Genomic DNA, 17,814 nt, shown 5'->3' with positions numbered 1-17,814 from the left:
GTAACTGTGATTACGAAACCGTCCCTTATTACAATTCAGTAGTCCGCAGTAACCGCGGCAGTGTGTCTGACCACCGTGTCGCAACGTCGATGTCGGGCGCGGCAAGCGCTTTCACACAAACTGGACATTTGAAGATTTAACTTTTTTTTATTATTTTTTAAAATTGTAATGAAGACCTTATGTGTATTTTGTAATTTATTTTTAATTTTTTCTTAGGTAGAATAAAATCTTTACCCTTAAATCAATAGTCTCTAATGTGGCGGTAATTTAATAAAAAAAAATTCATATCCAAAAATATGACTAAAAAACAGTTTTTTTTGCTACAAAGTTACATCGAAGTAAGGGATAAAGTATTTCGTCTCTCAAAGATTATTTCTGTGTTCAAAACCTATTGAATCAGTAGTTCAATTTCCCTCTATATGTATAACCCTTTTCATCACTGACTTATCAACATTATGACATCAACGTCGTAAAACCAATATTGTACCGGAAGTTGACAGTCACGGGTCAATAATTTATGCTCGCGATCAAAAGGCGCTCATTTGAAACGCAGATCGCTTTGGAATGCAATAAAATTGAATGAACGGCGGATTTTGAAATGAAACGACAGTCACGTTAATTAAGCAAGCGAAAGACCAACACGACCGCAAATGGTAAAACGTAACCGAATAGTTTTAAATAAAAATTATTAGGAACTAGCTATTCCCGTGCGACTTCATCCGCATGAAATTATGAACATTTTCTTTCATTGTTTACATTTGTCAAATTATCAATTACAAAATGTCAAAATGACATGATATGACAACAACTTTGCTTTATTGATGTTGGCAGCAACCTATGGTCTCATTCCCACATTAGGGTTTTTATCCAAAATATTTACCCCCTAAGTTTATTGGCGTTAAAATATATAGCCTAAAGCGTGACGTAAGTGTAGGGCTTTTTATTAAAAAAAGAGTTATTCGAAAATATGCTCTGATTACTGACATCTTAGGCAACAAAGAAGTGTGTGTTTACGCTTTATAATAATAGTATAGATATAGATTATAGTAAGGTATTCAATTTAAAAACTAAATACGACACGACGTTCAGGTATGAAATATTATAATGTTTGTTACTAAATCATGTACTTAAAAAACATTATAAGGCACAGTGTATAAAAATTATAAAATTTCAAATCGAAACATACATATGAAACAAAGCAAACAACGATGTAACTGTTTGTCTTCGCCGCCCACGATCCTTGGGAAAGTTACGTCGAAGTTTTTGTAATACGTTTTTTCTCCAAACAGAATACACCAATTTGTTTGATAAAGGCATACATCGATACCTACTATAAAGATGGAATACCTTTATTAGAGGTTATATGGAGGCGAGCACACTACTCGATGTCTAGTTCTGTAACTGAACAGAATTGGCAGTGAAACAATCGACAATCGCACAACAGTTCATTAGTTTAGTTAAAGGTGTGCGCTTGCTCTAAGATATAGATACTGACAGTGTAACATTCGTATCGTGAGACTCATTGCTCTTTGTCTTTCCTATAACACTATATTCCGACTGCACGAAAGGTCACTGTATAACGTTACATTACGTCACATCAATCAAAATGTAATTTAATTAAAAAACTTTAACAAATCAATGTACAGTCGCGGAAATTCGAGGTGTAAAAGTTATAGAAAAAATCCCTGTTAAGTGTCGTCGTGTACTCACTCACCGCCAGATTCCCCGACTGTACATAATAACGATTTAAAATTCGAACATCATCTCCCTTTCCTTATCTTACGGTAGGGTCGTTGCACCGTCTTGTCCTCCAAATAACTCGTCGTCGTCATCTCAGTCATCACTCCCTTCTTGATCATGTCACCTTTTACGCAATCCATCCATCTCTTTCTACCTCTACCGATGTAACGATTTAAAATTCGAACGTAGATGATAAATGCAAACTGATATTAGGTATTGAAAATGTAAAAACATAAATAAAACACCCACGTCCTCAGTGCGATGAATAAAACAGTCACAAAGGAATGTGGAGGTAACTCATGCTGTTTTTTTACTATTAAACTGCGTCCTTGCATACTGCAGGCAGACTGCCTACAATTTGTTATTTTTTATTTATTGTATATTATCGAGGAATGCTACTGTGACGTAGGTGATGTTAAATTGAATTTTCGTTTAATATTTCACTATAATTTTTATCTATAGAATTATATACAAGTGACTCAATAGATACATCTAGTTTAGAATAACCTAACAAAACTAAAAAATACAACTTTTAATACATCGAGAAACCTATTAGATTGTCGTAAAAGATTTCTCAATATATCTATAGCAATTTTGTGAACACGCTGTATATGCATGTCCTCATCCGTTCAAGTGACATGCATTCAAATCAAGGAAGATTTATCGTAACTTCAAGTGACTTTACGTTCATTGTGAAAGTTAGAGCTGACTGAATTGATAATAAAAAATTGTAGAGTTTAAACATACCCGTAATACATAAAGTATGTTTAGTTTTTGTTGTCAATTTTTATTTTGCTAAATCAATCATTAAATACGCATTTAAAACTATACAATAAACAGGAAATTCGCCCGGAAAATCACTATGTAGTTATCTTTTATTTTTAAATTTAAATGTTTCCTAAACATCAGAAAACAGTTTATTATAATTGCCATCTTTAGCTCGTAAATTGTATAATATTAGAATATATTGCCACAAGATACGTATCGTTATTTGCAAAACATTCGTATCATCTCATTTTGCAACAGTTCGACCAGTTTTTGATATTGTCAGAGTTGATATTTTCAATTTATTGCCGACCTTGTCAAAGGCCAGTTTATACAAATGCCAAGCGGATTTCAACCTTAAAATTTAACACATAAAGTGTAAAAACATCTGATTTAACGTACGTAATAGTGATATTTGCGTATATTCAGGTATTAGATATAAAAGTATAAGCTTTTAAAAACGTTTAAGTGTAATACTCACTTAAGTAACAAATAAGTAGTAACTGGAATTAACTAATTGGTTTTTACGACAACAACGCTTCGATCATCCTGTATATCTCCATTTGGTTTGATCATCACCTTACTCTCAGCTCTGTCGCTGCTTCTAGATTCAAATATCAACAATTGCATGTACAGTTTGAACTGAACAGTTCGCATGATCAGTTAAAACTTAATTTTACTAGCAGGTTTGATACCTAGTGATGTATGAAGTATAAACTTTGATCAGTTAAAATTTTCTCTTGTAGGTTTGATTCTTACAAGATATATGAAATATAAACTTAGAGCCTGTCCCACCAGTGGCTGAAAGAGTAACAAAATCCGATATTACCATCACATATTTTACGCGATGGATTGTTATCAGGAAATTTACAATTTGGTGGGATAGGCCCTTAATCTTCAATATACCACGCAAAGTACTAAGTGTATTTAAGATACTCTGTTATTACTTAGTCAAGCATAAGTTAATAAGCCCCTCCTATACAATTTATAATTACAAATTAATCACATGCGCCTGCAATTTAACAAATTACATTGTTAAATGAATAAAGACAATTACTATAAGTCTAGACTTGATGTTCGTCCTTTTTTTATAAGGCGAGCTGCAACCGGCAACACATCGGTATGCCGTTTAATGTCAGAGGTAAGAGGACAAGGCACGACTTTGACTTTTACGGCGCAGTAAACCTGCGATGAGCGTGTTCTTGAACGCATACAACCTGCATACAGATTCAATGATAAAGTGATGGCAATCCAATGGAAATTTCTTTTTTTTATTTTTCTTATCTCATATGAAAGTATATAAGTGTTATATACAATGAGCAGGCGCAGACCATTGACTAAACTATCGCACATTTGTTGTGCGATTGTCGATTGTTTCGCAGCAAATTCAACTGTTTAGTTGCACAACTAAAAATCGAGTAGTATGTTATCATCATCATCCACTTGCCCTTATCCGTTACGGAGGGTCGGCACAGTATGTGCTGCTTTTCCATACATCTCTATCAGCCGTCATATCTGAATCTACTCCTTTCTTAAGCATATCCTCTTTCACACAATCCATCCATAATTTTTTCGGTCTTCCTGTTCTTTGTAGCCATCCACATTCAATCTTAACACTTTCTGGTTTATGTCCCCATCGTTTCGTCGCATAACATGTCCATACTAAAGTGTGTACCTCCATATAAGCTCATAGAAATCAAAGCGAGACTAAACAGTTGTGCGGTTGTTTATTTTTTGGTGTTTGCATGCTCTTAAATCCAGTTAAATGTCTAACGGTTTTTGGTAAATTAGTGAAGCAAGTGTTCCACAGACTTATTTAAATATCTGTGATACCTCATTCTTTTATTATTATTTCTATAGCTTTATGTAAAAATGTTCATATTTTTACATGTTAAGAACAATACCTCTTTCTTTTAACTGTATTCTAAAAGTTCTATTAACCGCTATATATATTCGGAACTTTCTTTAATCGCCTATCGATATCTATGTATTTAGAATTGCGAAAAGTAGAAATCGATTATACTCGATGTTGCAAAAATTCGAGTGAAAAGTGAAATGAGAGACTAAAATCGGTACTCCGATCACGAAGCACTTTCGCGAATACACGGTCGATACATATCACTTTGATATTGCAACTCAATAGCAATAAAGTATTAAAAAAAACATTAATTCGTAAGAGCCTCTTATTTAAAATGCTCTTTGAAGTATATCTTCACATACAAACTACGTTAGTAAAAATTATTTAATGCAACTGTATATACCATATGTTACTCACGACTTTGTCGGTGTGTGAAAAAAAATATTAAAAATATAACCTATGTTACACAAAGATAAACCTTTCTAACGGTGAAAGAATTTTTAAAATCGGCCCAGTAGTTAGTTATTTCAATACATACAATAATGCAAATCCTTCCTCTTTATAGGTTTAGATTATAAAACCTTATTTATAACCTTATACTATAAGTTGAAATTTATTTTATTGAAGTACACAAGGTAGATAAAAATTGTGCAAGATGATTGGATGTTGCATACAAAAGACATCAACGCACACGACACTGAATTGAATTGTAAATTGAAGTTTTTGCAACTGTCACAGGATTTTTTAAAAGCTATAACTAGGTACATATTTTTAATGCAGTAGAGTCTATTGTAGAACATTTTCCTAAGCCTTAATGAAGGCGTTACTTTTTATTACGTTTTTTTGTGATTTCACCTTTTAAATCATAGTAAATATTAAGAACATGGGAAAAAATAGGAAAAGGAAAGTAAAAGAGGGTTGTTTGAGTTAATTAATGTTTTATAGTGGTAAATGATGTTATTGCGCCTACTTGACGGACATCGAAAGTTTCTCATAGTGAAGCAAGTTCATTACTTTATTATGAGTAGCTTTACTAGTTTGAAAGCGTGAGAGTGAATAAAGAAAATAGTATTTTAAAATTAAAATGATATGTCAAGGTCATTATGTCAATTTAAAAATTCACAGCGACACAAAGAAACCGTAAAAGATTTTGAGCATTTGGCGCTTTTTAAATGTTAATAAATCATTGAAAATTTAAAAAATTCAATTACAAGTACTAAAAAATATATTTTTTTAAAGTTTACATGTAATTAAATCATATGGATTGGTTTTAAAAGCCTATTGTGTGAACTAAGTATTTTTACATTTAAACCTTACCTAGTTTTAAATCGAAGATATCACAAAAATACTTTTACGCCGCGTATTATCTTACTCGTGAACGTTATGAAATCAATTGCACAATACTAACAAACTTTCATCACACTCTGACAAAAACAAACTTAACCACATAATTATTTAAGGAGATTGGTATGGTTCTCGTGAATGTACTGTATTTGTGCGCACACCTGAAACTAAACTATCGCACAACTGTTTAGTCCCACTTCGATTCTGAGTTTATACGGAGGTCCGTACTACTCGTTTTTTAGTTATGCAAGTAAACAGTTGAATTGACTGCGAACAGTGATAGAGCCCACTTTAACATCTTCGCACGAATGGGCCGGCTCGCCCGGTGCAATACCACGACCACACAGAAAACAGGCGTGAAGTGGAAGCAATTCCGTGTTTCGTTTGATGAGTGTGGTGCCGGAGGCCTAATTTTAGTCCCTTTTCCTTTCCACTTAAGAGGTCAGGATGTGAAAGAAAAGTGGATTTGACGGCATAGGAAGGGGAAATGTCCACTTTAAGTGCATCTCCTCCTCTGTCAGTTAAGGGTAGGCCGCATCTGCAATTGCGGATGTTTATGGGCAACGGTCGCTTTCTATTTCGGTGGATTCAGGTGGCCGCTTGCTCGTATGCCACCTTATATTATAAAAAAAGAAACAATCGACAATCGCACAACACTTGTGCGATAGGCCTGTATACATTTCTGGGCATCGATGCCTAACTAAAAACTGATACAATCCAATAAAACCACTTTTAAAAGAGAATAATATGTACAGAAAATACACGAGTACATCTTTATTTATAAATTCTTTTGCTTGTATTGATTCACCATACTGGTTTTCCCTTTTTAACCTTCTTATAAATCATTCTGTGTTTTTTGTTAATCGAATAAACGATTGTAAGAATCATATTAAAACTGTCATTGAATTATGTGTTGTCAAGAACATCGTTTTGTAAAATACCTTTTTTTATTTCATAAAAGAACATTCGATTATTTTATAGTCTTCCTGATAGTAGGTAATAAAGAAATATGTTAACGTCAAATATTAAACCACTAGCTGTTCCCTTGCGGCTTTAGACGCATGAAATTATAAAAAACTTCTGTTAACATTACAGCTGTCAAATTCTCAATTGCAAATATCAAACTGACCGTTACCATAATAAACTTGCTTCCTTCATGTTGGCAGCAACTTGTGGTCTCATTCCCAGATTGATTTTAAAATAAAGACAATTTAACTACGGTCTTTAAATCAATTGGGGTAGGCAGAAAGTATTTAACACCTGTGCAAACTAACGGCTGTAAATTTATGTAATTTAGTCCTAAACCGTTATCTATATTTCACCTTAATTACATTCACGTACAATGTACAGTTTATTATTCCCACGAATCATATCCCACCAATATACAATTAAACAATAGCTAATTACATCGCAACTAAGTAAATATATGACAATAACAAGTTAGCAACCTTAAATTTTACGGTCAAGGCAATGGTTAAGAATCAAGGAAGAATAAATTATACATTCCTTTTACATATTTCATTACGAAAAATCTCTATGTAAGGAATAGAAAACATTATTTAGTGAAATATGTAATTGTAAAAAATATGCTTAGTTAAACTTATTTTTATTTTAGTTTTGCAGATATATGGTGATTTTTACAGAATTAGGCACATTTTCAAAAAAAAATCTATCGAGAAAAGTTTGTCCAATCGTGATTCTGTTCCACGAGACTTTAAAGGACTGAAGTTACACATACTAAAATACCACGAATCAAATCTTTGTAGAAATCCTGTTCTATGCCTCGAAAGATGCGCAATTTGATATAAGAAGGCCTTAATTTAAAGAATTCCTTTACGGCCTAAATGTAACAGTAAACATAAAGAGATTTAGAAACAAAAAAATAGTTATGGCAGGTGAGAATCGAAATCGGCATTTTATTACTTTTTTTTTTAATTTCAATTCTCACTTCCACGATACGTGTTTTGTGCCGATATAAAATATCCTAAGACAAATGACACTTTATTTGTCAAAATCGATATCGGTAAATAGTGCCTAAACACATATTGGGCCTAAGTGCTTATACCGGAACTAGCGCGTAGAACCTGTTTCAAATTTAATTCTACGCTGTCACCAGTTTATTCTACATTTGCATAAATATATAAAAGTGTGGAATCAACACGTTTCATGTTATGTAAGTGTCTCATATTTCACCATTCTCGTTACGTCAATAATATTAGTTTTTCATATTAGAAGGGCGCAAATGAATGGCGGGAATAGCAGCCAATGGACATCAACACCAGAGGAACTGGAGAATCTGCAGTGTAGATGCGTAGTCGAGCCTTTGAGACAATCGAACAAACGAAAATCGCTTCTTGAAGGACACTAAGTTTAAGGATATATTTTTCTCCTTATCTATACTAATGTTATAAATTATATTTGTATTTTTGTATGTATTGGATTAACTCAAAAACTACTGGGCCGATTTCAAAAAATCTTTCACCATTCGAAAGGTATATCTTTGAGTAACATTGGTAATTTTATTACTTTTAAATTTCACAGGGACAAAGTCCTATTTTGTATCACTAACAATAATTTGTAGCAATAATTACTAGTCTTTTTTTAATCGAAACGAAGGAAAATTTAAAATCTTATTATTTGTATTAAATTCAAGTCAAAATTCTTCATCTTAATTGTATACATAGAAAGTCTATTTTTATCTTAATTGACTTGTAGAAGTTATTTTCAATTACAACACGGTATTTTTATCAATATTATAGACTAGCTTTCGCTCGCGACTCCGTCCACGTGGAATTGAAAAAAACAAAAGTGAGTAGCCTATGTGTTCTTTCAGACTGTCCTCTACATCTATGCCAATTTTCATCGAAATCCGTTCAGCCGTTTAGGCTACAAACTCTAACAAACATCCATCCATCTAAACTTCCGCATTTATAATATTAGTATGATAAAACTAAACCCAATTTATCTTCCGTTATCAAACATCTATGTACTTATACCGTTATCCTGACACGAGCTTGATATAAAGGCCTTTATGTCTTAAATAGCGACATTCTCAGTGTTGTCTATCAATAATTGTATTCCAACAATGAAGTTAGTTATCGCCTGAGAATGTTCCGCAGCTGGACCTTGCAATGCAAAGATTGTAGCGAGCACACAGACCTTGTGACTCCCGCCCTTTCTATGTAGTCGATACTGTATGTATTTAAATTGTTTGCGTATTACCGTCGTTACACGGTGTAGCAATATGTTACACGTTGAGCATTAATGCAGTCAGTATTCAGTGAATTAAAATCCGAATGTTACTATACTTCGCAACCTCTGTAATTACGCTTTTAACAATTATTTAAATAATTGACACGAGTTTAATGTACGTCAAACTAATGTTATAAATGTGAAACTTTAGATGGATGGATGTTTGTTAGAATTGTTAGCATAAACGGCTGGCGGATCTGCACGAAATTTGACAGAGATGTTAAGCACTTACTTTTGTTTTTTTTAATACATGCGAACGGAGTCGCTGTCTAAAGCTTCTAGATTAAAAAAACCAATTGCATTGATGTTTTCTTTTTACATCACTGTTAATTCAAATTTGAAATATCCAATAAAACAATTTGACTTTAGTTCATTAATTGTAACTTCCTTAAAAAAATACAATAATAAGGAGTAAAGAGTAAGTACAGAACTAAAAGCTTCTATCGAGGTTTAAACACTTAGATTAAGTACAGATAATGATTTAGTAGTATATTAAAGTAACTTTATCCCACATGACCATTATTAAGCATTGTGTATCCGATTATAGTATGTTGTTACTTCCGCGTGGAATGCGAAATGTTAGAGAGAAAGCGACAAGTTTCTGAATAGATGAAGTAATGTTATTTGTTTAAAATATTCAAATAAGATTATTTAAATCATAGTCGTCGTAAAAACTATTACACAATCTTGGAGCAACAATATGTTACCAAACGTTAACAATGGTGCGTTCCTAGTAATATTTTATTCTCACAGGGTTAGATGTTTAAAATATACTTATGGAAATACAGAAATAGAAGTTTAAAAACGTTAAAGTATTTAAAAAAAAACAAAGCAGCAGAAGCAGAGATTCTACAAAACTTTTTTTAGGCTTTCGTTGTTATGATTATGAAGTAAGAAATTATAGCGCGATTGAGCTTTTTAAGCTCCAGATATTTCAAAAAGTTTTAATAAGATTTGACTTTTTGTCCAATTAAGTTGCTTGATATAAGTTATTCATAAAAACGAAATAAAGTAAAGTCGTTATGATGAAATTAAATTGAAAACAAATATGTTTGATATAAGATAGATATGTTTACTTTCTTTCATATAAGCTAAGTTTATTTTATTTTTAACCTGTTGAAGTAGACATAATATGAAAAATTTCTTCAGACAGAACCTAGGAATGTATAACCGATAATTCTGTCTAGACATTACGTAAGTCATTGTGTTTCTAATTTATCATTGCAGCATTAGTTTAGCCGCGGGTTTGTCTTGCAAAATTCAATTCGTTACTCTTGAATATCATTTACATTTTAGTTTGTTGAATATTTACTGTTTTTTTTTGTAATGTTTTGATTAGATATTTGTTTATATTACTTTATTGAATTAAGTTAAGTTACGCGTTAATAATGAAACATCGTTTGAATAGTCTGTTAAATGATACGGCCACGTGTTAACTATTATTAAAATTTTGACGTCGTTTTATAAACGGAACCGTCGCTTACAAGGTGTTCAAGATTCGTTTCAATATTCGGCCATTTTAGTATGAATGCAAATTTAAAAATTTCATTGCTGCATAAAGATACCTTTATCTTTCTTATATTCTCTCAGATTATTTTGGAATATTTGTAAATATGGAAATACACCATTAGGAAACATATATTTTTTTCTTTTATATAAATATAATTTAAAAATGTTACATAGAATATAACAAGTATATTCACTTTAAAATCAATTATAGTGGAAACATAGTTTAAAAATCATCGTCTCAAATTGATTTTGTAAAACACACAGCGTAAAATTACCACAGAGAGAGTGAGTACAATTATTTGTGGTTACTTTTACTATTTATATGGAGAAGTGTAACTAATTTTTATATCGTAACTTATGTAACGAACAGTTGAGTGTGTAAATAATATACGAGATTTTAAAAAAAAAAAATTTTTATTCAATTCTCACTTTTGTATATCCTTAAAACTAATTCGCCAAACTGCCAGATATTTCAAAAGAAATGTTTCTAAAATTAGAAGAAAAAATTCGAATTTCGAATACAGAGAGTTCGGCTTTAATGTTTCCCTTAAATTATTAGATTGCTTATCGATCTTCAATATGCAATACCTACAATAATAATATAAAATGTTTTATAGTTTTAAAATTAATAATAAAGAAATAGAGATACACCCGTTCCCCAGGTCCCTGACGAAAAATGTGTTAGGAGAAAGAGATTGCGGCATAAAGCCGCCCAATAAAAAAAATGTTATATAGTTTTTACGGTACTATCAGTATATTAAAAAAGAACACAGTCTGGTGATATCTATTTTCAACCATAAATCTATAAGAAACTTTCCATGGCACTAATTAATCATAATGTGTGCTAAATCTTCCAAGTTGAATTAAGTTATAAATAGTGTCGACGTCGGCGAATTCCTTTGAGACGAGACTGGCCGGTCGACATTGTATGGCCGTACCCTTGACTGTACGCCTTTCTCTAGTTATTGATAACTGAGACTGTTCATTACCGAATGGACAGTATTGATATGACAACATTAAATAGAAACATTAAATGCAACTCGTTAAATTAAAACAACTTCCGGTTTAAACAACTTTTTTTATTTATAAATTGAGAAAAGGTTACTTTAAAGATTTATATGAATATTAGCTGTTCCCGTGCGATTTAAACCCATGACATTTTATTTTTAATTGTTTACATTTCGTAAAACTTTTAATTGGAAATGTCAAAATTCAAATGCTCTAATGACAATGGAAGCTCTTGTTATTGATAATTTAAGTACTCATGGCAACCTTGATTCTTTGATGGTATTTGCTCGTAGTTTTTCCCTCTTTTTACAATTTACTCACTCCTAAGTTTAATATCTTAAAAATAAAGCCTAAAACGTAAGTGAAAAACTAGAAAAAATAACAACAACCTAAAACAAGACATTAAAATTATGCGCTAAAACCATATTTCTGCTTAATTTTTAATCTTCCCGGATGTCTAAACAATAAAACATTCATTTCTGTTGTAAAACGTTTTAAAGCCTTTCCTTTTGTATTGAAAATGATCTAAAATGGCTCCATTTTTTTCTCTACATTATTCTGCAAATGAAATGATATTCAATAAGTCAGGTTACGTGTATCTGTGCCACAGCATCAGAGCTAAAGCGACGCAATCGAGCAAAGGTATCGTATTGCATTGCCTTATGAAATGGTTACGAGCACGCGTTGCCAATGCTACTGGCCGACATTTTTCTCTTCATCACTATGTACGCTTTATTTGCAAATAAAAAGTAAAAAGTATAATGTAAAAATCGTGCGATAATTACTGCATAAGTGACTATTGTAATGATAAGTAATGAACTAATAAATATAGTGTGTCATTGATTAATAGAAATAACTCAAAACATTTCCATTTATACACAACGTAACCTTTTTTGCCGAAGGGGAATGCCTTACGCATATTCCGTGCCTCGGAGCAGGCACGAGAGTTATGTGGGACTCTACCCATAATGGGGCATACCCACTAAACCCCTCCGTTCCCTCCTGGCCATTATGTAGGGATACACGGGATCGCTTTCGCTTGCCACCGCGACGCCCCACTGATCGCCCCGGGAAGGGGCCATAGATGCGCCCTAAGGTGCCCCTCGAAGACGGCACCGTGCAATGCAGGTTCGGGAGCCCCGAATCCCTAATTTAGTCAAGACAATGTCTTTTTAACACTCGAGCATATTATTTAAGACTCAATATTACATACTTCAGGGCGTTATCGCAGAACTCAACTCACATTTCCCTGTTGTGACTAACGTAACTAAAATAACGACCCTAATAAACCATGATGTAAATATTTACTATATCTCAATAAATTGCAGCGCTTTAGAGAAAATAACACACAAGAAAGTTCCGTGATGTCGAACGATTTAGAACAAATATTCGCGTCGCATGCAACACTCCGATGCAATTCCGCTTTGGACACGGCAGTTGGAAATACAGTCGAGGACATATATTTCCTACCCAGTAGTGACATATCATTTGATGCTTTGAAACCTTGTCATAGTATTACATGTGATAAATTAAAGCTCATAAGGACAATCAGCTGTACGATATTTGATTATAGGTGGGAAGCAAATTTAATTCTCTGACTGTACTCTGACTGTACTGTATATAATCGTATTTCGACGTATCTCTCTAATCTTATACTTATGAAGGCTTTACTTTCGACTTATACAATGGATTTGCTTAATGAAGTTCAAGTGAAAGTAAGTCAAGTTAATATGAGTGATGTGTAAGTGGTCAGTAATTAACAGAAGTAATGTATCATTTGATGTTGCTGCTACTCTGTAGAGCGAGAAATGTGTTAATAGAGAAATCTTCTAAAAATTAGCTGAAATATATTTCAGCGTAAGTACAACCGTAATAGTTACAGACCAACCTACAAATTTTTGTGTCGCTTACTATGACGCTACCTTTCATAACTTGTAGATTTCGTACTATATTCAATAACTATGTAATTTTAAATTCCTAAAATCCTGTTTTAATGATAATTCACACTTTCATAATTTGAATAAATCAAGACAGAAGCTAAATTCAACATCATGTAGCAAGTAGAATCTGCAACGCGTTGATGTCTTTTGTATGAACAAATTTAAAATAAATTTTATTTAAGAGGAATTTTAAAATTGTAACGTCTATAGACTTAGTTTTTGCAATCACTGCTGTACAATCACAGTTAAATTAGCTAAATCCATTTTTTATTATTTTTTTTTTAATACTTGTATTTAAATATATCTAAAACACTTATGAAAAGCATACAGTAAGCACTGGCAAAATATTCGTTTCGTACAATTAAATACCTAATACGTAGCTTTAGTCTTTATTTTCTGCCTCCGGGTTACTTAAAACAACTTTCGTTTGAAAGCCGAGATTATCGAAATCGTGGTAAGAGTTACAAACATTCTGCAACCTCTTACTTTTAGCAAACAAATTACTATCGCATATTCGAACATTTTATTGTATATTTACTTGACAGATAATCTCTTTGGATTACGTATTGATTACCCTGAGAATATAAGCCGAAAAACACTATTACTTACTAAATATTAAATAACTATAAAAATAATATAAAGAGGAAAGATTTGTATTTTTGTATGTATTGAAATAACTCAAAAACTACTGGTCTGATTTTAAAAATTCTTTCACCGTTAGAAAGGTAATTTATCTGTGAGTAGTATAGGCTATATTTTTTAATTTTACGTGGGTGAAGTCGCGAGCAACCGCTAGTATTTTATATAGCAGTAGTAACCAATTAACTTAATTTTATTGATCTCCGCGTATGTTTGCTATTGTACGAAGAGCCGGAATTCAGTGACGGGGAATGTGCGCCGTCGCAGGCTATAACCAAGGACGTACGAGCCGAGCACTATGCATTACAATTTTAAATGGCAGCCTATGCAACATATTCAATAAAATATGTTCTTTATTATATTGTTATTATTTTATTGGAATTATGATCTGTTTTATTATCTTGCATTTTTGCAATTAACTTAGTAACTTTGTTTGTTGATTAAATATTCAAATAAACTTAGTATGTTCGTGTAAGCTATAAGATAAACTTACTAAGTAACTGTATTGCAAGCTACAAACTATATGTATTCCAATTTTCATACAGATCCGCTTAACTGTTTTGAAATTGCGTGCTAACAAACATCCATCGAAACTTTCGTGTTTATAACTCAGATGTTTAATGTCACAAAGCTGCAAGCTTACAGCGTAAGCCCTTGACACTTAAGATGTGCGCTGGTTAGCCTTCAGTTATCCTAGTGACCTATTAATAATTTATACACAAGATAATTTAATGATAATTACATACTTGAGCATAAAAATCAATCAACATGGATACGGATGACATCGACAAGGTCGGCAAATATAAAGACAACTAAATTAATTAAAAAGAATTATTTATCAAACTGATACATATTCAAGAACATTTAAATGTCAACATATTTTAATATATTTTGATGATATCACACATGAATATAAAGATGATTCTAACCTATTTAAGCAATTAATATTGTAATTGGAACACTTGTTAACTTTGGTCTCTATATTTGCTTATACTTTACCGGATCTCGTTTATAAAACAAATTAATAATATTTTTAAGATCATTCAAGGTGGATAGTAATAATATTTTCCAATGAGGAAATCATAAATGTTTAATCATGCGAGTGTGTAGATGTAAGCATGTAGATAGAGGTGACAGCGGCGCAAAATGGAATCCCAAATTAATCTTCGTAAGCCAATAATCAGAAATGAATCCCAAAATGTCTGTAAACCTAAACTGGACATAAAAGTTAAATAACGCCTACAAACTATATTCTACAAATATTAAGTTAGAAAGTTGATTACAGTATTGTTGATTTTTTTTCTGTCCGATCTATTTGTGTTCCTTTGTTACGTCCAGTTATAAAGAGTAATGGAGCAGCACACACGGCTACAAATTACTGTTTAAAGACTTTAAATACGTTTTGTAAGAAAATTACCACCACCTTGCCCCAACTGCGTAACCAATATATCTCGCAACACAAACACGTTGAAAAGGGAAATCTACGCAGTGATGAAGAGAAATCCTAAATTGATAGAATATTTTGCAAATGATACATGTATATGTTATAAAAAAAATCGTTTTGCAAAAATTTACTTTTAATAAAAGATATATGAAAATGTAATTATTTTGTATTGTTTGCAAACTTATACATTATTTTTTTTTTCTTAATAAAATGTATAACTTACCATATTTATATGTGATAAACACTTTCTCCGATCAATAACTCCCATGATTTATTTTTAGTCAAACATTAAATTAATATAGTAAAAAATAAAACAATTTTGCGAAATGTCCTCTTTCACAAGGTGAAGTTTATATCACACATTTCACAACACGTGCAGTATTGAATGCAACTTTTGATACAGCGAATGCTGACACTGGTTGACACGCGCGCCTTTTATTTTTTTAAAAAGTTAATCGCGTTCGAAGTTCGAAAAGTGATTTGGCGGGAAACGTCAAGTCGCGCGGACTGCGCGCCACAAACTGGCAAGATGGCGGGCTTTTTTTGACGGTTCACACGAGTCGATTCACTTTCTACGACCTTACGTTTATGCGACTTGTAATTAAGCATAAAGTTTTACGTAACCTGTCGATGTAACCCATAAGTGTTTGAGTTTCCGCAGATTATACATTTTTGTAAGTTAACGGTCATCAAGGATAACGTTTCTAATAGATAATTGCGTACTCAATATTATAACTTAAAACCAGATTTCGTCAACTAAGTACCACTTCGTAACCCAGAACTAACTATACTTACGTAATTCTACTTACTAGGGGGCATTTAATATCTGAAACACATTAATGTGTGTTTTAATGCGTTTTGTTGATTCCCAAATAAATAATACATAAAAACGATCAGTTTCATTCTAATTTGTGCATTCCATACAATATAACGCAACCTTCTTTGTAGGTCAATCAACGCCAGCATCACAACAAACTATCGTTTTTAAATTGTATCTAAGAAAAGTAATTTATTATAATCTTTCAAGCCAGTCTCAGGGAGAGCAAGAAAGACTAAGAATCTTTGACTCTACTAGCATAATGTATGCAATAACACGCTCGTAATCGTCTACTATTTTAAAGTAATATTTGAAGAATGTGACTGTAGTCTAATTTATTGCATAACTAGCTGAAGTTCGCGACTTCATCCACGTTGAATCTAAAAAATACTAAAAAAAGTATAGTCTATGTTACTTGGTGATAACGTAGTTTTTTAATGATGAAAGAATTTTTGAAATCGACCCAGTAGTTTTCGAGTTATTTCAAGACATGCAAAAATAAAAATCTTTCTCTTTATTTATATAAATAGATTTAATGTTATTTTTGTTCGTATAATTCTAATTTAAATTGTTTAAACGACAACAATTTTATTACTTAGTCATTACCTTGTGTAAAATTATAAAAATCTTAGTTTAAGCCAAGTTTCGAAATAGTTTTCTGCTTTGTTTGCGTTGTCTACACCCACTCAAATAAAGGACCTCCTTTATCTAGCTGTCCATATCGAAAACTCGTTTTACTGAGTTTCTTGAACTCCTCTTGTTGGTCCGACTTCACAGTAACTAATAAATTAGATTGCAGACCTTTTGTGCAACTAATGGTATTACAGACTGTAAAAAAACATAACTTCATATACTAAAACACATTTTTTATTTTTCTTAATGTAGTTCCATAAACATTATCTAAAAAAACATTTGCATTAATCTATGACCATGATTTCTATAATATTCCAAAGCAATGATGTTACAGTAAAAACTTAAATATACATAAAAGGTATAAAACATTCGACATTCGAGGCACCGCCCTTCTCGCTGAAATCAGCCTTCGGCGCGTTCTAGATAGCTAGATCATAGGTGACCGGTATGGACTTACAAAAAACGGAGTTAAAGAATGTAGCGACACGACTGCCGCGCCTAAAAGCGTTCAAAAGTTTTAACTTAGCGATTGCGGTATATATTACACGAATAAGTACTTACGCAATTAGTATAGAAATTAGTGTTCGTAGAAAAAAAAATATTGGTGGTTAAAGCTAGGTTAACTGTCTTTAAATTTATTTCTTAGGTCAAAAGTTTTCATGAGTCCATGTACCTGAAGTTTAAATGGTTTTTCGGTTTTTATCTGAATTTTATTCTAATTTTTTATTTTATTTGAATTGAAGTTAGGATTTGACTCTATAAGTAAATTAAATAGTTAACTCGTATCACATTATAGTTGCCACAGAAACTTGGCTCAACGATAAAATTAATAATGGGGAGATATTGTCTCCGAACTATAACATCT

At 32.1% G+C, this 17,814-nt stretch overlaps 1 protein-coding gene across 1 annotated transcript in view; it reads right to left on the bottom strand.

Annotated features, from left to right (window-relative positions):
• LOC106108837 (mucin-5AC) overlaps nt 1-16,032 on the bottom strand; it is a 79,445-nt gene extending 63,413 nt beyond the window's left edge. Inside the window, exon 1 of the mRNA XM_013290123.1 lies at nt 15,723-16,032. Coding sequence (XP_013145577.1) covers nt 15,723-15,767 — 45 coding nt within the window. The 5' untranslated portion in view covers nt 15,768-16,032. The remainder of the gene's footprint in view (nt 1-15,722) is intronic.
• Nucleotides 16,033-17,814: the final 1,782 nt, after the last annotated feature.

This window comes from Papilio polytes, unplaced genomic scaffold (assembly GCF_000836215.1).
Source record: "Papilio polytes unplaced genomic scaffold, Ppol_1.0 DF821400.1, whole genome shotgun sequence".
Lineage (NCBI taxonomy): Eukaryota > Metazoa > Arthropoda > Insecta > Lepidoptera > Papilionidae > Papilio > Papilio polytes.
This window is presented reverse-complemented; position numbering and strand designations above follow the sequence as displayed.